We start from the raw sequence: 24521 nt of genomic DNA on the forward strand, positions 1-24521 counted from the left end.
TTTGGTTGTGTCTCCTATTTGTTTTGACATAGGCTAATATTCTACAAAGATGGAATGGTGTATGATGTAGGCCTACTTTGAGCAGAGAAGTGAACAGGCAGTAAATGGTAAAGAAGGGGTCGACCGTCCCTCGGACCGTACCATTAGGGTGGAGGAAGAGGGGGAGGGACTTTTCCTCAGAGAGAATCAGAGATGTTGACACGCGCGACACGCAGTCCCTCCGTAGGTCTCGTGCCGAAGACATGGTAACAGCGCATCGGATCAACTCGCAGGTTTTTATATGAAGACTAGTGATCGGGCTCGTCCCTCTGGATAAAAGAGGTAAGTCTCTCTAGTGTTTGTTCCGGAGTTTCTGGTGGCACGGTGTTCGGTGCAGGTTAGAGCTCATCACCCTGCGTGTCCTCATGAGGATGAAAAACTGACCTTCAGCGCAGTTGTTGCTGATGCAGTTAGGAAATAAAGACGGGAGGAGCTGTGGCTTTTGTAACTGGCTCTGGAGTAACTGAACTGTTGCAAAACCTGTTGTTATGTGAAGTTTGTGGATCGTGTAAACAACTTTTATGTAATCCCTTTTTCCTTCTCCGCGTGGTTTTACATTTTCTCAGTCCCTTGTGAACTTGTTGTCACCGGGTCACATGCGAGGCTGAATTTTCCAGAAACAAAAGATAATTTCTCCATCTCACATCGTAGCCTACCTCCTTTTGTCACATAAAATCTGATAAGCATGAACTCACCATCTTACTTCAGATAACTGAGTAGATATTTATTTATAATACAAAATTGGATGCCACATAAAACGTTGAAAGAAAAGTCTTGCAGTGTCATCTTTTTTTCTTTTCTTTTTTTTTTGTAAACTGATGTTGCCAGAAATAACTTGGCACTGCATAATAAACCAGAGTCTGTTCCAGAAATAACATTTTTTTCAGCAGATAAATTGGTGTCCAGTAAATTAGTGACTGATGTTTAATGATACATTTTTACAACAAGTCTTGTGTTGTTTCATAATGTAATAGCTATGTCTTTTGTGTGTGTTTTGGGTCCAAAACTTGCAGAGGGAAATAGAGTTTCTGCAGTTTGCTTGTGCACATTTATTGTTTGTGCAAGCCATTGTATTTCCATGTGAAGCCCTGCTGCAAGAAAGAGTTGTTAAATAATAATAATAAAAAAAAAAAGAAACTGCTAAAGTGCTGTTTCATCCAGATGTGGATGGCTGTAGACAACACATGTTCCCCAGGAGTCTTGCAAGATAGACAGACCGGGGGGAGAAAAAATTGCTCAAGGACGTGGAGGGAGATAGCACAGAAACCAGGCTGAGCAGCCGAGCAATATTGAGGGAGCTGGAGGTTTGTTGTGCCTTCCAACTGTTTGTTTTTGCAAACAAACACAGTCAGTGTCCTGCAGAAGACATGCATGTTTGTCTGTACTGTCAAACTGTACTGCAGTTGTTATAACAGACTGCATGGGCACACTGACACGGTGAGGATAGCAAGATTATATTTTGGTGTGTTGAAGATGAAACATTGTGCATTTATGAGTAGTTGGACAACAACATTCACACTCACACTCCACAGTCAGATTAGCTGAGTGTGTGTGTGGATGGATGTGTGGATGTATAGCTGTGTGACTGTCTTGAGGGCCTGAGCAGTTGGCCAGTTGACTGGTTGGCTATCGACCCAGTGTCTGTTGAGCAAACTGTGAATGGGAGCATTTGCTGTGGGTCACTGGTCAGTGATGAGCCCATCTGAGGGGTGCGCGCGTGTGTGTGTGCGTGTGTGCGTGTGTGTGTGTGTGTGTGTGCGTGCATCTGACAGCCCTTTGCATGTGTGTGTGGCTGTGGGTCAGCGCTCCCACAGCATCTGCAAAGCTGGAGGTTTTTCTCTTTAACCTCTACTGTTCAGGACTGAAAGAGATGCTGCACTGACCAGCTGACACTGCTCCACATTCCTCTGCCTTATCTCTCTCTCTCTCCCTCTCTCTCTCTCTCTCTCTCTCTCTCTCTCTCTCTCTCTCTCTCTCTCTCTCTCTCTCTCTCTCTCTCTCCTGCACATGCATGTGCAAAGACCCATGCGACCAAAATTTACATGTCCACTCAACAACAGTTACTGATATTAGATGTTTTGCATACACATTGTTGGCAATGCACTCACATCTGTGTGTGTGTGTGTGTGTGTGTGTGTGTGTGTGTGTGTGTGTGTGTGTGTGTGTGTGTGTGTGTGTGTGTGTGTGTGTGTGTGTGTGTGTGTGTAATACGATCCGCTGCTGGAGGTGTCAGACTGGAGGTTGGAGACTGCAGTCCGACTTGTCAGGCTCAGCAGAGAGAAAGAATAGCAGGGATGCTGCATTTGTTTGTGGTGTGTACAACTGGTATGTGAGCCCGGCCAACAGAGAAAGAGCCTGGGGTTCTTATCTGACCTCTCCCAGGACGACCTTTCACCCCCCAAGACAAGCCCTTTGTGTGCACTGAGCCACAGCCCATGGGAGAGCGCGTGTGTGTGGGAGCACATGCGTATGCATCTGCATATGCTTGTGTGTATGTGTGTGTGTCATAGTATAGGCCACATCAAAGTCTTACTTAAACATTGTTATCTGTGCTCACCTTTGACCTTGTGGTCATGAGACATCCCACAAACTAATACATCCATGCCCTCAAAGCAGAGAGCTTATATGTGCGTTTGCATATATTAGCAAGGAGCTGGACAGGACAGGATGCAAGATGGTGGGAAGTGTGTGGGCATATTAACCAGTATTGTGTCTCCCTTTCCTCTACACATGATATGTTTGCAGCATCCAGGCTAATTTTCTTTCTACCAGGAGGAGCAGATGGGCCCCTAACTTAAAAAATGTAGGAGCACAAGCATAAAATTTAGGGGTGCACACCGTACATGTAATTTGACTTGCAAAGCAAATATTCACATTTCCTCTCATTTTCACTGTGTTAGTGATGAATACTTTGATGATGATCCTCATGATCCTCCAAATCAGGATTTGCCTCTGGTATACTAGGGTTACCAGGGAGAAATTATGCACCGATTGTTTGCTTATAGCCAATGGCATATTTACTGGCTGCACATACACATGATGAAAAATTTACTTGCACTGTCTCAAATTTTAGGGGCAAAATGCAACCATTTAGGGGAAGTCTGGAGCCCCATGATGCCAGTAAATCATTTTACCTGACCATGTCCACTGATTTATAGACAGGATATTCATGATAGGTTAACAGTGATAGTTTTTGTAGATCAACTACATTAATTTAAAAGTGAATCAGCAGCGCCCTGGGAAAAAAAAAAAAATACTGTATTTTTTTTTATTTTATTTTTTTTTACTAAAGTTTGGTGACATAATCAATGAATGGGGTGTCAGAGCTCAAAGACATCCCAACTACTGGTTTGAATGTGCGAGGTTGTGTGTTTGAGGGTGGTGAGAGGGGGGATCCAAGAGGTCATAAAACACCACAATAGTGTCTCTCTCCCTGGGGTGAAAGACAGAAAGAGAAGAAGAGGAGGAGGGAGATGAAAGGATCTACCACGTCCACGTCAGGGAGAGAGGAAGGAGGGGGTGATGGGAGGAGAAAAGATCAATAAAGCTTCCTTAAAAGTTTCACTTAGGACTTATTTCTGTCATCTCTGCTCCCTGTTTGCCTTGATGGTCTCTTACGTTTTGTTAGGAGTAAAAATGTACAATAAAAAACAATATGTTAACAACTAAAGATTACAGTAAAGATGGAGAGGAGCATTGTGAGTCAAGGAAATCACAGCAGGAGGATCCTTCATCTGCTTCCTTAGATTTAAAAACACATTGGAGGACATTATATTTTACACACTTACACATACCTGCATCAGCTGTTCCCTTATTCAGCACAGAAAATATTCTCTTTGATGTTACACAATAATGTACCAAATTAGAATAAAAATGAGGTATCATCTTAGAACAAAGACAAATGAACAAATTGTTTTATTTTTTAGGTTTACTAATCATGCAACAAAAGTTTGATTAACAGTTGGTCAGAAGTTGAGGTTTTGGCCAGGATTCAATAAAAGGTGGAATATACCGCTCTGCTTTCATCTCTTCTCTGTTTCCCTCCCTGTCTCCCTTTTCTCTGGTTGTAAAATAAAGATCAGTCTGCTCTTTGGTAGAAGGTGTGATTACTTCCTCTGAGTGCTGGCTGTGTTATGACAGGGCTTTTTGTCTTTCACCCTCTGTCTCCCTGCAGAGTGGTGCAAAGCATTAAGAGTCTGCACTGCCTTTTTACATATGAAAGCATGTGAGGGAAAAGGTGGCTGGCAAGGTGTTTGTGTGCGTGTGGTTTGTGAGAGAGAGAGAGAGAGAGAGAGAGAGAGAGAGAGAATTGTATTAACAGAGATGTTAACAAAGATGTTGCCGATGCTGGTAGCACTTTTTTTTTTTTTAAACAAATGTGATCTGAATGTATTTTTTGTTTTGTGGATGGATGTGTGGATGTCTTGAGGGCCTGTCTGAGCATTTGGCCAGTTGACTGGCTGGCTATCGACTCAATGTCTGTTGAGCAAACTATGAATGAGAGCATTTGCTTTGGGTCACTGGTCAGTGATGAGCCCATCTGAGGGGTGCTTCTGTGTCTGTATGTGTTTTTTGGTTCACTTCTAACAACTTTATTTCTTACTTCTTACTTTAGGGGCTCATATTCCCTCAGCCTCCCCCCAGCTCTATTAAGATGTTTCTTGCAGAATAATGACAGAATAATTTATTTAAGAAATATGAATATATTTGCTTTTTAGCAATGTAATGTCTGACTTATAATTTAATGCATGTGGAAAACATTGATTAAATTTATTTCTCTTCAGCGCAGGTCAGGTCAAATTATTAGTGATATTTTTCGGCGAGCAGCATGCAGTCCTGTGGAGAATATTTTCCAGGACCTTTCTGTCAACAGGCCAGCGCATGAAACAGACAGCTTTAAGTCTGTAATCTGACAGGCTAGTCTTTTCATTATCCTGACCTGCAGATTTCTGACTCCACAATGAGTCTCATGCGACCAGGCTCATCAGCCAGTCATGTGTAGCCTCTTGTGTGTGTATGTGTGTAGTAACCAGCATATGGACAGTCAAAGGTTTAGAAAAGGGGGATTAAGTCGTTTACAATCCAACCTTGTTATTTTCTTCCTCACTGACCCAATTTGTTTTCCTAACAATACAGCTTTGGTTCAGACACAAACTCTGGTTAGTATTTATTACAAATTCATTCACTGTTTTACTTTCATACAAGCAGTGAGTGTAATTTTGAATTCACAAATGGAAGCAATGAGATGCATTTCTCCACATACTTTACTAAAGTTGTGTACAAGTGTAGTAGTGGTGTATAAGTGTCTTGCATGAAAAAAAGACAAATTATACATCAATCATTTGAATTCACTATTCAGAAATCGACATGTTATCACATTTCAGTTATTCTTGAATATACTAGAACTATGATATGATTTTAAATAACTGATCCAGTGTCTTATAAACATAGATGAAATGTTTTGGTTTTGTTGCCCTGTAAGGAATCTCATCTTTCAGAGCGGAGAAGAGAAGCGAACCAAGGAGAAAACTAGACAGACAGAGAGGGAAAGTAGAAAAACAGAGAGAGGGAGTGGAGTCTAGGTCAGGGTGCCCTGACTCTGTCAGAAAAGCTGATTTTATGGCATGCTGTCTGGACAGATGCCATCCACTAGTAACCACTGTTTATGTGTGTGTGGGCCTGTGTGTGCTTCTCTGTGTGTGAATAGATAGTGTAACTGTGATTTCAGGGTTTTTTGCCTGCTCATATTTATGATGTGGCTTAGTTTGAGAGTGCATGACTGTATTTGTTGTTTTGACTTGAAACAAATACTAAATCAGTCAGCAGCTGCTCAACAAATTTAACCAACAGACCTCCAGTGTCTCTTTCATAACATCTTTTATATAATCCTCTCTTTTCTGTGACAGTTCTTTCTTTTCTTTTGCACCTTTCTCTGTACTCTGGATATCACAGGGATAGATTATGTTTGTCTTCTTCCCTAACACACATCATGCTTTGATAATAAACCATAAAGCATAAAGGAAGGACTTCCAGTGTCTGAAAGCAACAGAGCACGACTTTAAGTGCGGTAAAAGTTAAATTATTAAAACACTTTAGTTTAGTAAATGGTTAATGTGAACAAAAGTGAAGTCCCATCAGCGTGCGTATGTCTTCTGAACCATGCAGGACCAATGGGGAACTCTTATGCGGGCCAGCTGCGGACCACGCGCTTTGAGGAGGTTCTCCATAATTCCATTGAGGCATCTCTGAGGTCGAACACCGTTGTTCCCCGGCCTGTTTTCTCACAGCTCTACCTCGAGACAGAGCAGCCGCTGGCACATGATGGTAGGTTGCATGGAAAGTGAGTCCTCTGAAATCATTTCCTGAAATTATCTCCCATTTGAATCCTGGCATCTATCGCCTCAAATGGCTTTATAATGACCTACAGTAGCAGTATAATAAAAAAACGAAATCAGCTTGCATCCCCTGTTAAGATGCACACTGTGTTGATATTTCCATCAATAATAGGAATACGATTCTTGCAGCACCTTTTTACATTCTGTTAAATCAGTCTGTGTTGGTCATTCTTAACATCGCATGTATTTTGTGTTCGTCCTCAACAGGCCGAACAGAGAATGATGATGAGGATGATGAAGATGGCTCGGAGTCCAACAGCCCCCCAATACCATACCAGATGAAGCCCCCACCTGAGGGCTGCTGCACCACAGATGGTTTGTACAAATACATATGCTTATAGCAGGGTTACGTATGTTGAGGCAAATCAAGTCAGAAGTTTAGAAAAAAAGTGTTTTTCCTGCCCACAGGCTTTTGTCAGGCAGGCAGAGATCTGCGTCTTCCCTCACTGGCATCAGATCCCCTGGATGTGCCCCCTGGGTTCATGTTGGTTGGGATAAAGTCCCCCTCCCTCCCTGAGACGCTGCTGGTGTGTGCTGTGGACCGCCGCTTCCTGCCAGATGAACGGGGTCGCAACGCACTGCTGGGTGAGACAGGAGACCTAACAGCACGCATGACAGTTTTATTGCTATTGCAGGAAAAATTAAGGACACCTCGAAATGTCATAACACCCTTGTTGCACTTCAATGTACCTGAGACATCATCCAGTTAGTAACATGTCTGTACATCTGCTTCCTCCAGGCTTCTCAGGGAACTGTATGGGCTGTGGAGAGAAAGGGTTTCGTTACTTCACAGAGTTCTCCAACCACATCAATCTGAAGCTCAGCACCCAGCCCAAGAAGCAGAAGCACTTGAAGTACCATCTGTACCGAAACAACCAGGGCGTGCTGGTCAAAGGAGCCCCCATCTGCTGGAGGGGACATGGTAAGAGATGAATACATATTTTGTAGTTGGCAGTTGATTTTAAATTTGGTTTGTTTTGATTTCAGCACAAATACTATAAGACAAATCAGTAGCATAATCACGTGTATTGTAACCTCTTGTTCTGTAAACGAAATGATGACTGAAGCTCTTGCAAAGACTTAATGGTGACTGTGTAGCAAGAGCTAAGCTTACAAAACGCAAATTATACATTGGGTTTAAATGTTTATGTTGTTGCATCAGCATCAACACTGCACCATTATAACAGTAGAAGAAAACATAATAAGAAGTATAAGAATAGGAGTATAATTTAAATGTACAAGAGAGGGACAGAATAAATAATGAGTTTGAGTGAGATGTCAGCGTTTGGGTGTTCATTAGTTCACAGTGTTAAATGTAGGTCTTGTACTCTCCTGAAAGAGCAAAAGAATCTGAGCTGCAGCGATCTGGACACGTAGTGTACAGGTCTGACCAGGTGGTTTAGCCTGAAGGACGTGAAAGCTGAGCACACAGGGTGTGTACAGACCAGACCACAGCCTGAAGGCAGCCTATCACATTAAAGTAGGTTGTAAGGAGAGGACAGGTCTGAGTGAAATCCTGTAGACAATGTATCCACTCTGAGTGTCTTTTGTTTTTAGTTAATTAATCATGTACTCTTGTTTCTTGGGAAGGAAGAATCTAGAGTGAAACAAGTTTTTTCTTTAATCATCTATTGATCACATGGAATTGAATTCCATCCATACCAGCCGTTCAGTTCCCTGTGTTTCTCTGCTGCTCCTTTTGCTTCAGCTCATGTCATAACTCCAGGGCACAGGCACAATGCTACAAACACATAGTTGCATATCAAAATACTAGTTTTTGTGTTTGTGTCAGATGGCAGGATAAGACAGTTGGGGTCCAGCCTCTCAGAGGGTCATGTGATATCTGATGAGCAGCCATCAAGCCTGGCATCACACACAGCTGGCAGCTACACAGGTAACAGAAAATACACATCAATGATGATGACACACTTGAATATCAAACCCAATAAAAGAGAAAAGGTGTTACTTTTGTTGTCATGCAAAGAAAAAAAAATAATTTGATTGTGTCAGATTTTAGCATCAAGTTAACCAGCAGCAAAATAAATACAGTTGAGTGTTGACAAGCAATACCAAAGTAACTATCACAGTTATATCTATATTGTTTAATGGAAAACCACAGTATTTAATGTTATTTATGCTGTGTTTTTCTCTCTGCAAACAGTTGGATCACATGTGGATCCAAGTGGTGTACCACAAATAGCTGACGTTCCCCACTCACTGACAAATGGTAACCATGCTGTTCCCTCCGTCACCCAGCCGCCTTCAAATCAATCGGGGCCTGGGAGACCCTCAGTTACAGGTATTGTGCTCTCAGGATCTATAATCCATTAATCATCAAGAAGGATATGTATACATAACATAGCAGTTTATCTGAGAAGTTTTTTTCAGGCATGTCAATTTAGTTACACTTTTTTCAGCAGCAATATTTTTCAGGTAAAAGATATTTCTCACTTGTACTTTTAATGCACAAACCAAATCTATCTATTTATTTATTATCATAAATCTGAATACAAATTCAAATATCACATGAAAAGTTCTTCCATTTTAACTTGTAATGGAATAATTAACAGTTTTAAAATCTGAAACCCTACCAACTAGCTGCATCTCAACAAGGTTTTTTAAGGTTATCAGATTATTCTAATGTATACAGTATGTTTCTTGTCATTAAGCCCCTTCCCTGGTCTTCACACCTCTGAAAGGAGAAGCTCCAATCACCAGCAGTGTGTGTGTTTGGGACCTTTTTCAAGCTACACCCATGCTATTATGTTGAAATATTTTATTTAAATGTTAAAATGCATCACTTGTGCTATATTTTTGGAACCAAGAGGATAAACTTTTGGAAAGGATGACATGGACACACATGCTGCTCACTCCTGGGGTCTTATCTGCCTCGACAGTTTAACTTTAGAGTTAAGGTGTAAATTGAGGTTAGGTTAAGATTAGGCTGTCCAAGATGCAAATGCTTGTGTCTATGTGTGTGTGTTGTAACACCCGTGCTATACAGGAGCCAGCCAGCTGCATTGTGTGATGGGGGTTGTCCTTTGTTTTCCCTTCTTTCATTTGCCAACACTTGGGGCACTAAACGTCTCCCTCCTTCTTTTCTCCTCTGTCTGTCTTTCTGTCTTTCTCCCTCCCTCTCCCTCAGTCTGTCACCTCTATAAACCAGGGTTGTAAAATGTGCTCTGTCTTTTTTTTCCTGCTTTCTCACTGAATGAAAAGCTTCCTTCCTGTCAATGTTGTGTTTTTTTCATGGCCCTCTTAACAAGTGGACCTTTTATGTGTCTTGCCACTATTGCATTTCAACAGACAGTTGAGAGGAAGAGGAAGAGACAGGTTAATGTATGACTAAAATGGAGCCATTTTCCGTCACTGTATCAATTCTAGTACATCCTAAAACATCATGTACTGTATGTTTTGTTGATTTGCATTATTCCTCTGCTAAAAGGAAAATGATTCTTTAGTTTTATAAATGTGACACTGAAAAGTTTAATAGAAATGAAACTGCTGTGACAGTGATGCTGCCTGTCACTGTGAAAATCTGGAATAAAATGTTTATGTAATAATATTATTGACATCTTGATAGTTAAAATTATAATGTACAACATGATGCAAGGTAACGCATTGTGTAATCTTGTTTTTACTAATTCACAGCCAATGCTGGACCCCCTAAAAAGAGACACAAGGGCTGGTCACCTGAGTCATCTGCCAACAGTCTGCCAGAGAGCACCGTGAAGACGCCACCATCTTCATCTACCTTAACAACATTACCCATACCCTCTGCTGTAACAAATGCAGCCAGATCAGGTAAAAACTGAAGATATGTACAGTGTATATGGAGGTAAATGATAAAAGAAGAAACAAATTAGTGAATTATATTTTTAGTGTCATTTTGATTTGATTTATTTAATGTTTTTGTGTATTTATATGTTAATGTTTTTTTTCTGTGCTCCCTTACCTACCATATCCAGAGACTGCTGCCCCGCTGAGTTCACCACAGGGGTCCTCAACCCTCCTCTCTCAACCAGAGCTGCCTGTAACAGTGCCTGATGATCTGCTACACACCTGTAGACTGCAGCCTGTCATCTTCAAAGGTTAGAGGACAAATTATATTAGTGATTTAGTATTTTAAAAAAGCACATTTTCTACTATTCTGTCAGACACTCACAAAGGATCACACTGCCACACCCACTGGACAGAACATGCAGCTGTAGACTAAACCTGTACACAGTTATTTTCACTACAAATCAGTCGGATTCATTATTGACTAGCTGGTGGGTAGTCATCAATATCCACCAAGCTGTCAGTGCTGGACTTTCCCAGGCAGGTGAACAGGTGAGGTTTTCAGTAACCACCTGACAGATCGCCATTTTAGCTTGCCTCGCCTAACAGGTTAGAGGTCAGCCAACGCTCAAGGCTGTTTCTCAGCCCCTCTGCCCTCCCCTCGTGCCCTCCCCTCCACCCTTTTCACCCCTTTGTGTCACCTGTCAAGTCATCCACCTTCCCTCTCGATCCTCTGGACCTTAACCGCCTCCTTTATTTAGTGTATGTACGTTCATCCCTCTCTCCTTTCTGTTTTCTTTTACTATTCCTCACATCACCCATTTGCTGTCGGTTCCTCCAAGCTGACTGCTCTTTATCCCTTTCATCACATTCCCCAGTTTGTTGCAGGTTAAGACTTGTTGTGATTGAAACAAAGACAGTCAAACATGGACTGACACATCACTTTGATTAATTTCATCAAGCTAAATTTTCTGTCCAACCATCAAGCTCCTCCATCCATTTATTACTTTGCAATGATCTGGCAAGACATTTTGGTCCAAAGGAGCTACAGTTTTTACCCATGCACAGACATTGAGAACAATTTTAGTTTAGCATCTTGCCCTCATTAAAATACAAGAATGAGGGGGAGGGGCTTGCCTGAATGAATTGCCCTCTAATCAAATCTACCACCTGAGCTACAAACACCCACACAGCCAATGTTTTCCTCAACTGTGGCCATATGTTCATTTGCTTTATCTGTCAACCTCTCATTGTCACAGGTCATGGCCCACTCCCTCAGCTGACAGGCAATGTCAGTGAAGTGCTCGTGAGTTCTCTGCTGCAGAGTTGTTACCTGAGCTCCCAGACCCTCCCCAGGGTTTACCAGCACTACGGACCATCACCCATTCAGCCATTGTCCACCGAGATGCAGATTCTTCTCACCGTTTACTACCTTGTTCAGCTAGGTCAGTTTAAAACCTTCCTCCAGAATAAAGGCTGTAATCATACACGGTTAGTCTAGTAGGACTGCTGAAAGAAGGCAGTCATCAATTCTTCACCATGTCATTGCTGTGTCTCCTAATGGCCCCTAGGAGGCAAGCAGTTAGAAAATCAGTGAATGAATTAATAATGTGATCATTATATGAATTTCTTCATGGACACATTGATTTTTAGAAACCATTGTCTTAAAGCCTTGACTTCATATTTGACTTTCTTATTATCACTGAAACTGATTTGATTTTTAATTTAAAGTGCCATATGTAACTATTTCTATTTCTCCAACCTATTATCCCAAGGCCCTGACCAAGTGCCCCTGATTGAGGACTTGGAGCAGATATTCATGAGGTCATGGAGAGAGTCTCACCTCAGTGAGATTAGGCAGTACCAGCAGCCTCAAACACAAGCCACCCAAGGGAGACCCTATGGCATAGAGGTGAGACAGGGCATTTGAGATATGTCTTATTGCTTTATATATAGAGAAAAAAGAAAACAAGATAATGGATTCACATATTCATAAGCCTTGTGTTAATAGGACCTTAAATTCAGATTTATGTGTGATTACTTTCATAACCCTAATTCCTACCTCATAGCATCACACGAAGCATTACTTAGATTTGCTTCAAATAAAACTTACTATCACAGTGAAGCATTCATTTCCGTAATCACTGATGTCCTCTCCCTCAAGCAAATCAAACAAATAAATAAGACTGAATACGATTAAATCATTTAACAAATTGCTTCTCTCACGATGTCTCCAGACCCCGTCCACCCTGCCTGGGCTCCCCCAGTACCTCTGTCTACCTCCTCAAAGCCAACAACCACTGACCCCCAGCCAGCTCCCCTGGCTGGCCCAGCTGGCTGCGTCGTCCTGTGGAGAGGGCGTGGTCGTGTTAGGAGAGCAGATCAGATCTTTGGCTCAAGGTCTCCAGCAAACATTCAGCAAGTTAATTGAAGGGCGGCTTGAAAACACCAACTATGTGGTCATTTTGGTCACTGCACCGGGACAAGAAACACAGTCCTGTGTGGTCGTCACAGGTGGGCCTGTTTTTTTTATACACATGTAGGAATGTTTTGAATAGGAGAACAGCAGATTTTAATTCTGTACATGTGTTACAGGCAAACATCAGTGCCGTGCCTTGGCAGAGAGTATGTATTCTCCTAATGAAGGCCTGAAAGAAATCAACCACCAGCTCTCCACTGGTGTTGCCCAGGATCTCATCCACTTCTGCAATTCACTCGGACAAGGTGCAAAGGAGTGGTCACATTTTAGTAATTCAGAGCAGTACCGTATTCAGTGTGTTGCAGTGATAATTCTCAAACGTGTTGTGTGGCTTTCTGTTCCTCAGATGGTGATATGGATTCCCTCCTGGATAGAGCCACTGTGGACAGCAACGAGCCGTCTCCTCTCTCCAGCAGTCAAGAGTCAACTGAAGACAAAAGTCTCAAAAACACACACAGTCCAAAAGACACAAACAGTGCAAAAGACTCAGTCACACGGTGTTCGAAAGACTCACCCAGTGCTAAAGACAGAGCTTCAAGTCCCAAAGACACCTGTTCAGGTAAGACACAAACAGGTTCAAGTGTATACTGTACTGTCATATATAGTAGGTCTAATACAGTTTCATAGTTTCTCTTCAGTTTAGACCATGGCAGCCAGGATGTTTACAAAAAAATTGATCAAATATAATTCAATGTGTGTGTGCAGAATACTCTGTGGAGTGGCGTGAGGTTCGGCCCATCCAACTGGCCGTAGCTAGAAAGCTGCTGTCCCATGTTTGTGCGATAGCCGACTCCAGCACACAGAACCTGGACCTCGGCTCCTTCGACAGGGTCAGCTTCCTCATCCTGGTCCCACCCTCTGAAGTCACATTTCAACAAACTGTGCTTCACCTCTGGAGCTCCGGTAAGTCTCTTTTGTTTGTCAGCTGCTGAACTATTTAGCTTAACTATGCTACATTTTTACCTTAATTAAACATCTTTGGAGTAATTGTGATGGTTTTATGAATGACTTACCTTCTTATGAGTGACAATGGAGGCTCTCTGCCTTCCACGTCGTGCGTGTCAGTTATTGCGTCTCTTGGCTGAAAAACAACCTTGCAAGATCAGCGCCGCTGCCCCAGTGTCCCAGCTCTCGTGTCTACGCGGCGCGACACAAACGCAGCTCGTAACCTGTAATCTCTTGTTTATGACAGATTAAACTACACAAATATACACATCGTAACTTCGTATATGACAAATAACATTATCTACCACTCTGTTGATTGATTTCTCGCCAGCTTTGTTGTAAACAAATGCACATGGCCGAGAGGAGGGTTAGCAAAACAGCAGAAAAGCAACCAGACTTGCATAGTGCCTCTTTAAGACAATATATGTGTATGCCTAGAACATGATGTGGTCTAATGTGGACCCGTTGCCCTCTCTCTTTGTCTGTGTATCTCAGGTGTCCTTCAGGAGCTTGGGAGTTTGGACCAGGAGTGTGCATCTCAACGGGACGCTGAGCATTATGTGGTCAAGATGGACCAGAGCGCTCAGGCACGAATTGACAGCCTCATTCAAGAAGCTCACACCAACTCCTACACCCTTTACATCCTGGTCCATGACCACGCCCACTGGGACATCAGCAGGTTTGTTATAAAGTAAAAAGAAAGATCTGTGTGATCAGAGTTCCCTTTTTTTTTTGTTCCAGCACAGGAGCATCAGCAAAGCAATTAAAGAGGTTTCTCGGTCTTTGTGTATGTGTCTCTTTCTATTTTTCAGTGCATCCTACAGCAGCTCAGACAGTGGTGTGGGTCTGGTAGACCAGCTGTTGAACTCCCGACAGGTCAGAGATGCTCCAAACATCCTAATTCTCCACGTCACCTCCTTCCCCTTCGCTCTTCAAACACAGTACACCCGCATCAGCCCCTACAACGAGATCCACTGGCCGTCTGCATTCAGTAATGTAAGATTCAACTCTGCCTGACACACGCTCTGCTTTTAGATCTATATAGCAACAGCACATATCTGGAGATTGGCTCAGATGATTAAAGGAGTGTTCGTATTTGACTTAATATCTCTGTATTTCTGTAGGATGTGGACCTGTATCATGAGAGGACGCGGTACTTTGGCGTGTCAGAGCTTTTAGAGTCGACTCGGTCAGGGAGCAGTCTGCCTTTGATGCGTTATGACTCCTCCTTTGAAAGCATGGCATCTGCCCTGGAAGAAAGGTAGCTCACATCACACATCTGTAATCCAAGAAAACACCTCCATTTCACAAACAAGTTTCAATTACTTGCAGGTATGTACAAAAAAATCTTCAGGAAGCCCTTAAAACCTCTACCTCTCTCTCTCAGGTTCCCTAAGCTGCACAGTGCTGTGATCCGAACGACAGTCCTTATCCAGCACTACTGCGTAGCTCTGATGGCTGCATCCGGCAGAATCGGCAGCTCTCACAATCTCCACAAACACACCTCTGTGGAGACCCTGGAGATTGTGCAATCCCTGCTCACTGCTGCCCAGCAGTGCCCCGCCCACCACGGTCACATGGTCCTGCTGCGCATCCCCTCTTTGGCTCTGGCGGCGTGGGCCCATCGCAGGCTTTCCAGAGTGCGGAGGCAGCTAGGTCTGGAGGAGAGTTTTGAAATCATACTTGGAAATCCCAACCAAGCTCTGAATATTGGACAGATCTTCACTGATCAGATCAAGGTGGATGAGAAGTTTGTGATATCATGAAAATGTTTCAACTGATAGATAACGTTGTGAAATGACATCACACTAACTGGCTGTATAAAATGCATGCTTGTGTTTGTGTGTATGCAGACGTGGCTAAAGATCCAGGATTCTGACTGGGTTCCTTGTACTTACCTGGAGCTGGAGGCCCTTCCATGCATCCTGATCCTGTCAGGAACCGAGCCCCTGGGAGAGTCACTGCCCAGGTACGCACACTGAGCTAACTTCAAGCAATGATTGCGTGTTTTCATGTGTTAACAGAAAAAAAATAGATTGTGAAGAATGTCATGTGTATTACAGGTCACTGAAGTACTGCGACCTGCGGGTGATAAGCTGCTCTTACCTTCAGCGGACCACACTCGAACAAGAGCTTGGGCTAGCTGCTTATCTAGTGAGGGCAGAGTCGAGACCCCCCCACAACCCCGGCCCAGGAAGCGACCTACTGGAGAGTGATGCTGAAAAACTCAGCAGCACTGACAATGAGGAGGAGGAGGGACAGGAGAACGGTGATTAACATGAAATGTTTTGGAGGTTCTTACAGGTTTAACAAGTGAATTCTGGAGGTTTTCATCTGATTTGTTGACTGATTTTTGTTGTTGTTGTTGTTGTTGTTGTGCAGGAGACTCCCCTCTGTCATCCAGTCAGCAGCTCCAGTCTTGCCCAGATGGTGGCGCTGCAGATCACTTCTCTGCTCAAAGCACCACCTCTCCAAAAGTCCAGAGAGGGGCCGCGGACACCCTGCAGTCTCCCCCACAGTCACAGACTCAATGTCAGTCGCAGACCTCAACGCAGTCATTTCCGTATCCTCAGTCTGCACCGCAACACCAAACCCAACCTCAAGCTCAAACCTATTCCCAGGCTCAACCAATCTCCCAGCTGCAGCCACAATCCCAACCTCCGAGTCAAAATCAGTCATCTCAAACTAATTCCCAACCATACACTCAAATGCTTCCCCAGCACCAGTCCCTCTCCCAGATGCAAACACCCAATCCTCAAACTCAGCCACTTCCACCCACCCAGCCTCGTCATGTACACTCTAAATCCACTTCCTCTGCCTCCTTGTCACCGCGAGCGTCCTCTCCTCACCTGAGCTGCTCCTGGGCGCGGGGCGTGAGCCGCCCGCCTTCTGTGCTCCTCCCTCGGGCCCTATATGACATCATCACAGCCAGTGACAGCAGCGGGCTTCCACGATGTACCTCATTCTTACCACACATGTCTGTCGCATGGGCAAGCAGCTTCAGGTAAAACTGGTAGATCAATAAGCATTTTAAATCACTGCGGGATAGAGTGACAAATATGAGTTGCTTAGTGGTTAGGAATGTTTAGAAACAAGACATTTAGGCTTTAGGGTTATCAGAAGAATCAAACCTGCAGACTTTCAGTGACAGTTCACTCTGTTAAGTAAAGCATGTCATATTTCACTGTAAAAATCACGTTAAGAGAAATGCAATTAAGTGCAGTGTCATTTATGTGCAGGCCTTTGCTGAGTAAGATGATGACATGTACAGAACAGTCACTGTATTATCGTCAGTGGACGGTCCCTCGGCCCCACCACATGGACAGCAGCAATCGCACTGAAGGAAGAAGTGACAACTTTCACCCTCGCAGGCTGCTGCTCAGTGGACCTCCACAGGTACAGTATTTCCCATCGTTGTTTCTTTTTTAGTCCAACTAATGTTAGACTGTGTTAAACTTGTTTCACGTTTCCATGGTCAGGTGGGTAAAACAGGAGCATACCTGCACTTCCTGGGTATTCTGTCTCGGATGCTGATAAGGCTGATGGAGGTGGACATCTATGATGAAGAAGACATCAACTACAGTCAGTATATAGCAGTGACCATCATTCTTCTCACCTACATTATTTAATAAAAAGAGGCCAAACTTTACACATTACTTTAATTCATTTTCTGTTTTCTACAGTTTCCCTAACCACTTTTTCTACTTCAAAATTGCATGATCTTATTTATCTATCTCAGGAGTGTCTAGAATAGCTCATTCTAATGCAAGTCTTTTATATTTAGGTGCCCAGGCAGAGGGTTTGCAGTACCATCCACCTAATGCACCATGGCCCAACCCAGACATAATGAGGACGATGCCCTTTGACTACACCATCCATGACCCCAAATATGATGACATCAGTGCTGTGTATTGCCCAGGATACAGACCCAGTGCTGACGGTAAGAACAGCCAGAAAACCACACTACTGTTGCATATTCATCTTCTCTGAATGTTTCTCCTTGAATATGACCTTAATATTGTGCTAAAGCCCTTATCTGTCATTTCCTCTGCTGTTTCACAAGGAAACCCTTTGCGTCAGGAGGATGTGTACCTACGTAGGCGGACATCCAGGATCAAGCTTTCTAAATATGCAGCTTACAACACCTATCATCACTGTGAACAGTGCCATCAGTACTTGGGCTTCAACCCAAGATACCAGGTCAGTGTAACACCAACAAACGCTGAGTCTGACAAATGATCGTCAAAGTGCTTTTAAAATGTAAATGTGACATCTCTAATCATAATTTAGATGTATGAGTCAACGCTGCACGCCTTCACATTCACCCATCTGCTGCTTGGGGAGGAGATCCAGCTGTACTTCATCATCCCAAAGTCTAAAGAGCACTACTTTAGCTTCAGCCAACCAGGCGGCCAGTTGGAGAGCATGCGGCTGCCTCTCACTTCTGACTGGGTAAGTCCTTCATCAGTGAAACTGGAACCACTGAATCTTAACTGTGAGCTTTTTTCATCACCACAGCTGGTAGTGATGATATAAATGAGGTTATGAGGGTCAGGCTCTTAAAGCCCCCACAGTAAAGTTACCAACATTACCACTGAAGACAGAAATTGCAATCAAATCTTGAATGGTCTCTTCCTCTTCGCTGCTGAAATTGTCATGTTTTATTGTAGTTTTGTCATCCCAAGCAAATCATATTAGCCATTTTCATAATCGCCTTAAGACTGATTTGTATTGTGAAGCACTGCAACATCCTGCTTTTTCCACAAGGTGGTGCTAGAGGCCACACTATAGTCTTGGTAAAAGTGGATATCTGTGGCTCAGTGGTACCTATCTATTTTTTAATAAAACATTTAAATAAATAATATGTACATGAGAGTCCTGTCTGAGCTGATTTGGAGAGATTTAGCCAACTGCTGTCATGGCACTGATTGGGTTTCAGTTTCCTTCACTGCTCAAGATTGTGTTGCAAGTATGCATTATGCATCATGTTGATTATTTTTTCCACTTATCCAGAGCCCAGACTGCATCAAGAGTCCAATCTTTACTCCAACCACTGGCCGTCATGAGCACGGTCTTTTCAACCTGTACCACGCTATGGATGGAGCCTCACATCTACACATCCTGGTGGTTAAAGAGTACGAGATGGCCGTCTATAAAAAGTACTGGCCCAACCACATCATGCTGGTGCTGCCCACTGTCTTCAATGGAGCTGGGATAGGTTTGTTACTGCTACTAGAGATTTATATGTAGGAATTCCTCAATGAATTTCACTTTTACACAACCATGAAAAGTAATTTCACTAAGATCCTGATATTTTCCTTACATACTGCTGATCTCTTAGCCCACCACGTTAATAACACATCACGGTTTTGTTACAGGTGCTGCTCACTTTCTGATTAAAGAGCTTTCATACCACAACTTGGAGCTGGAGCGCAGTCGTCAGTTGGAGGGAGGAGGCCCGGCGGGTGACGTTTGGCCCTTTATCATTCTGGCTGATGACTCCTGTGTTATGTGGAACACAGTGGACCTCGACGCACGCAAGTACATACAGACGCTGGTTTTCTATTAATAATGATGCAATGCAAAAACAGACAGTAGGAATATGTTGGATGTTCTTACTAAAATAGCTACTCTTTGCGTGTTATTTTTAGTGGCCCAGCAGAGCGTGCCGTGTCACTGAAGGAGGTCTTACAGCACATGGAGGCCTGTCCGGACCTGGCCCACTACGGGCTGTGTGGGATCAGGAAGTGGAGCAGCCGTGGAGTTACAGGTCAGGGGTCATAATGTCAGAAATGAGAAATCCAAGGAACATTTACAGAATTGTTATCTTTGTGAATTCTGTACATACAGTATGGTAATGTATGGACATAAGGTTCCCTTCAAAGGCTTTGAGCAGATTGTACCCGGTGTAGATGCTTCAGATACAGATTGTTATGTCTTCATCTTCTGGGTGGTTGGTTACATTTAAAGATTTTACAGATTATTTAAAAAATATTTTGTCTGGCTCTAAACTATGTCTCTATATGACTCTGTGCAGCCTCAGATAACCAGTAATATTGAACCAGTAGACAAAGAACGACTGGACAGTTTGAGTAGAAACTTTGAAATGACTTATCTGTAAAACAGAATCAGTTTGATCTCTTTAAATCACACTCTTGATTTCAAAATGTGATTTTAACAGGAATTCTTAGCGTCTTTATGCATCACTGTGAGAAACATGAAACACTCCTTTGTAGTCCTTTGTAAACAGTTTTATCTTTATGCTTGTGTTTGTTTCACCAGGTAATAGACAGAGGGAGCCGTTCTCCAGAGGTCACCTTCATGACTTCCTCCTCCTCAATGTGGACCGCAGTCAGAACATACAGTACGACCAAAACCGCTTCACCTGTCACGACGTGGACTTCACCCTGAGGCTGCACAGTGCCGGACTGCTTGTCTGCAGGTTTAACAGCTTCAGCGTCATGAAGAAGCAGATTGCCATAGGAGGTTACAGGACCTTTATTATCAAGACCAAGGTAGATTTTGAAGAAAACACAAATCCACATTAAAGTGTTTTTTAATGAAGTTAAAGATTAATGAAATTTGAAATTGAATCTCTCCAGATGACAGATGTTCCCACCTCAGTGGGGCCTTCGCAGTACGTCTGTGCCCCAGACAGCAAACATCTCTTCTTGGCTACACCAGCTCAGCTCCTCCTGGAAAAGTACCTCCAACACACCAGTCAGAAGCTGTTTCCACTCAGCACCAAGAACTACACACACCCTGTGCTGTCAGTCGACTGTTATCTCAACCTAGGACCTGAGGTACACAACATACACACATACACAAGCATGTGAATAGACAGACAGCTTTGTTTGAACATAGTAGAGAATCACAGCCTCTTTGGTTTTTGTATTAAAAGTAAAACTCTCCCTTCCTCCTGCAGGTGACGTTGTGCTTTGTGAGCTCCAGACCTCACTGTGTCAACATCAATGCAACAGGGCTGCTGTTCAGTGGCCTTCTTCTCTGTTTCGCCGACTCCTTTGTGACTCCCGGGTTCCTCAAGAAGTTCAGCTTCCTCAAAGGTACAAGGGCAGATGCAATGCAAATGGCAGAAAAATGTGCTGAGGGGTTAATATGCATAACATATAGCTGCCACGTGGTTGGTTAAATTCTGGCCAGGGACATGAGTTCCATGTCACACCCCTCTCTCCTAAGATACGTACAGTATAGCCGCCCGTGTCGCGGGGGCGGGTAGCCCTTTCCTGCATGTCATTCCCCCTCTCTGCCTCCCCATTTCCTGTCCCTCTCTCGACTGTGCTATCAATTAAAGGCAATAAAAAAGCCCCAAAAATATACTTTAAAAAAAAGATACGTACAGTGTATCCTGCCTGTATTTCTACTGACTCCTAAACAGTCAAAAAAATAAAAAAGCCCAAATAAATAAATAAAAACTTCCAAACTTGTCTTGACTCAGTAGCATAATTATTAATAGACATCACCAAGACCAAGAGGTCGGCATCTTTAAGTAATTAGAGTGACATTTGTCTATTAGGGCATTATGGCAAAAACAAAGAAATAGGACACTCTGCTCCCAAATATTCAAATAAAGTGAAGGCTATTGATGCCCAAGAATTGTGATCTTTGTACCCAGAAAGTCTCTAAAAAGCACATGGTCTTCCAAAATAAATACATAAATTGCACCTTGAGTCCTAAAGGCAATTTGATTTTCATATCATAGCTAAAGTCTCTATCCCTCTACCTCCTGTCTGCCTCCCTGTAGGTGCGACTCTGTGTGTCATCAGTGCAGATCGTAGCTCGTTGAGGCAGACGGTGGGCAGGCTGGAGCTCGAGGAGGAATGGAGGTTCAGGCTCAGCGACGAGTTCCAGACTGCCAACGCCAAAGAGGATCGGCCACTCTTCTTCTTGACCGGAAAACATATATGACTGGAGCATGTGTGTTCAGTGGCCTACAAAAAGTCACAATCAGGGTTTAAAACACTTTAATTGCCAAAGAGAATAATTGTACTGTATTGTGTTTTGTTGAATGTATTCACTCACTTAGATTGTCTGAATGGACAGCGTAGGATATGCAAAACACAGTGGACTATGCATGACAGTCCAGTAATGTGGAAAGTGATGAGTAGATTGACATTAGGAAACCATTTCCTTTCACTGCACTCACAAATAGGATTTGGAGGTAAGATCCAGATTTAGGCTGCATCAAGCCAAGCTTCAAGATAGTCGCACACCTCTAGTAAAATTGACCTGAAAATATGTGCTACTGTCAAGGAAGCAGCAGGAAACAGTTGATGATTGTTTTTTGATTAACCAAAAGACTGTTTAGATATTTTTTCAGCAAACCTCGTATGACATTCTGTTAATACATTGGTGCTGTTTTTACGTAGTTAATAATTGTAAATGTGAACACTCCATAAAACACTTTTTATGATAATGTTTTAAAAGAAACAAGTTCAACAAATAAGAAAAACCTGTTGAATACCAGCTAAAAGGAAACAACTTTTATGCTTTTAGACACTATGGTGACTTATATTGGAAGCTGAAGAATTTTAGCATAGGTGGAAACAATATCAGTGCATTTTTTCACCCTTGGAAACTGTTCAGCCTCAGTAACTCCAGACACTGCCTTTGTATCATTTTATACTGTCTGCAGGTGTAGCTGTTCTGAAAACGTCCTTGTAAGTTCACACAACAAGAGAAGCTTTTTAAACGTTTGACACAATCACTTGTGTGCAATGGTAGCCAATTACTGGCAACAGAGATTTTTTAAGATGCTTTTTTGTAGAGGTTTTTCTTTGCTTGTATGTTTTACATATGGAATATTTTTGGACATATTTTGTCAGATTTGTATTATGTAAAAATAGTACTTATTTTCAGTGTACACAAGGAAAATAATTGTGGAGGAGTTTCTGTGTTGGAATATAGAACATTGTTATGCTTAATGCTCCATAAGATGTTTTGGTTTGTGCTTGTGCAGATATGCTAGAAATCTACTGTGTACTGGCAGCGTTTTGCAATGTACAGTTTTGTATGTTTTTTAATTGTATAAATGTACAGAAATTTTACATTTCCTGGGTGCATGTTTCTTGTGTACTTAATAATTATCATCTTAATCACCAAATATAAAAATAAAAATACTCAAAAGATTATGTGTGACACAAATTTTAATTTTACGTAATAAACATGTGGCTGTTGTTCCCAGTTACACCAGCGTCACATATATTCATCTAATTTTGACTACCAAATATAGAGTGGATAGTCACATTTAGAAACGTGACAGTAAGGGATCATGGAGGTTGGAAGAGTCTGTAGTGTATAAAAATAATATTGTTCCTTGGTAGAGCCTGTGCCCTGCAGTGCTGAGCGTTCATGAGATATTTGAGACTGCAGAGCGGCCACGGAGCTTTCTAAGTCTAATGGTTGTGAGCTAAAGCGTCACAAGGCCATGGAGTCAAGTGGCAAACTTTACCCTCCAATGACGGCCCAATGTGCTGCAGACCTCAGATGCCCCCTCTGTCCTCACGTGGAAATCATGTGGCGTGTGTGTGTGTGTGTGTGTGTCTCCCCAAAGCGAAAGGTGATTGCTTGGCTATTAAATAACAACTGGACATTTTGTTTTTGTTTTTTTCAGACAAAGTAAATGCTTCCCTAGAAAACACAACCAGATTGGAAGTTCATAGGCAGACCCCATGTCAAAAATGTGTTGAAAGTAGAAAGAACACATCAAAAAATGATATGTAATTATAATGTTGCTGTCACTATATCTTTTGTGTGTGTGTGTGTGTGTGTGTGTGTGTGTGTGTGTGTGTGTGTGTGTGTGTGTGTGTGTGTGTGTGTGTGTGTGTGTGTGTGTGTGTGTGTGTGTGTGTGTGTGTGTGTGTGTGTGTGTGTTGGGGGGGGTTCAAGATCATATTTTGGACCAAGCCTAAATTCTGACTCGTATCGATACTGTTGAAGTTTGAATTAGGTCACTTGTATAAGATGAAAGAGCAGCTTCTTAGGTGAAATATGAGTCATTTCATAAATGTTTATTGTAAACCACCATGGTGGTACAGCTAGTCAAACAATGGCTGACAGGTGTGGGGATGGTTGTTACACCTTTTACGTTTGTTGTTTTATTACTCTAAGTGTCATTAAGCGTCACCATCTTTCCTGGAATTGCATGATCTGCTTCTGACCTCCTGCTGAAGGTTTCCATTCATACATGTTCAGCATTCACTGGTATTATCCAGAAGATGTTCTTAAAGACAGCTTTCTAATGTTAGGATCCACACCACTGTCACTGTTCTTCATTTAGCCGTCAGTGATTAATTATTTTTGTTCATACTGAACCATAGGAAGATGCTTTAGTGTGGGAACATGCACAATAAACTTACATAGATGCGTGTGTTTTTTGGTTTGGGGTTTGGTCTCAGTTTTAGTTTTTAATATCACTGTTGCAATTTACCCCAGGTTGTGTTGTGTTACAGTACAACCTACCCTGGTAGTGGGGTAGGTTGTAACAGTGGCACTCCTTGCATTTGACATCAAATAGTTAAGTCTGTGATATACTTTGAGAAGTTTAGGGCATTGCTATTTGTAGAGGACACATGAGGGTAGCCTACTCTGTGTCAAAAGTTGAGAGCCCTATGTATGAACACTCTGCAAGTTATGGGAGCTGAGAACCATCCCCGGTCTCCCCTACAAGTGAGACCAAAACACAAAAAATATTGGCACAAATCCACATTATGTATTTGCCGCGTGTGTGGTGTCAGATGGGCACCTGAAGCTGCAGGAGAGTCTAGCATCTATTTGAGCCCTCTCAGATTTCCTCTAAGTACTCCATTCCCAGAACACACTTGTTGATAAATTTAGTCCAAAACATTCACAGTGTGTTAAACAAG

The 24521-nt window shown here is 42.6% G+C and overlaps 1 protein-coding gene across 1 annotated transcript; it reads left to right on the top strand.

Moving 5' to 3' along the window:
• The first annotated feature begins 257 nt into the window (after nt 1-257).
• greb1 (growth regulating estrogen receptor binding 1) lies at nt 258-21841 on the top strand. The gene is made up of 34 exons (XM_083994730.1): nt 258-321; nt 6205-6363; nt 6642-6749; nt 6843-7019; nt 7174-7356; nt 8227-8328; nt 8596-8733; nt 10086-10238; nt 10403-10525; nt 11474-11659; nt 11990-12126; nt 12452-12728; nt 12810-12938; nt 13040-13252; nt 13399-13596; nt 14134-14317; nt 14451-14634; nt 14763-14899; nt 15026-15377; nt 15492-15607; nt 15702-15907; nt 16021-16642; nt 16878-17034; nt 17118-17220; nt 17423-17578; nt 17702-17838; nt 17929-18090; nt 18652-18856; nt 19017-19179; nt 19290-19408; nt 19921-20153; nt 20241-20441; nt 20564-20702; nt 21401-21841. Exons 2-34 carry the CDS (start codon nt 6210-6212, stop codon nt 21562-21564), a joined length of 6018 nt encoding a protein of 2005 aa, XP_083850856.1. The 5' UTR covers nt 258-321; nt 6205-6209; the 3' UTR covers nt 21565-21841.
• Nucleotides 21842-24521: the final 2680 nt, after the last annotated feature.

Source organism: Trachurus trachurus, assembly GCF_905171665.1.
Source record: "Trachurus trachurus genome assembly, chromosome: 3".
Classification (NCBI taxonomy): Eukaryota; Metazoa; Chordata; class Actinopteri; order Carangiformes; family Carangidae; genus Trachurus; species Trachurus trachurus.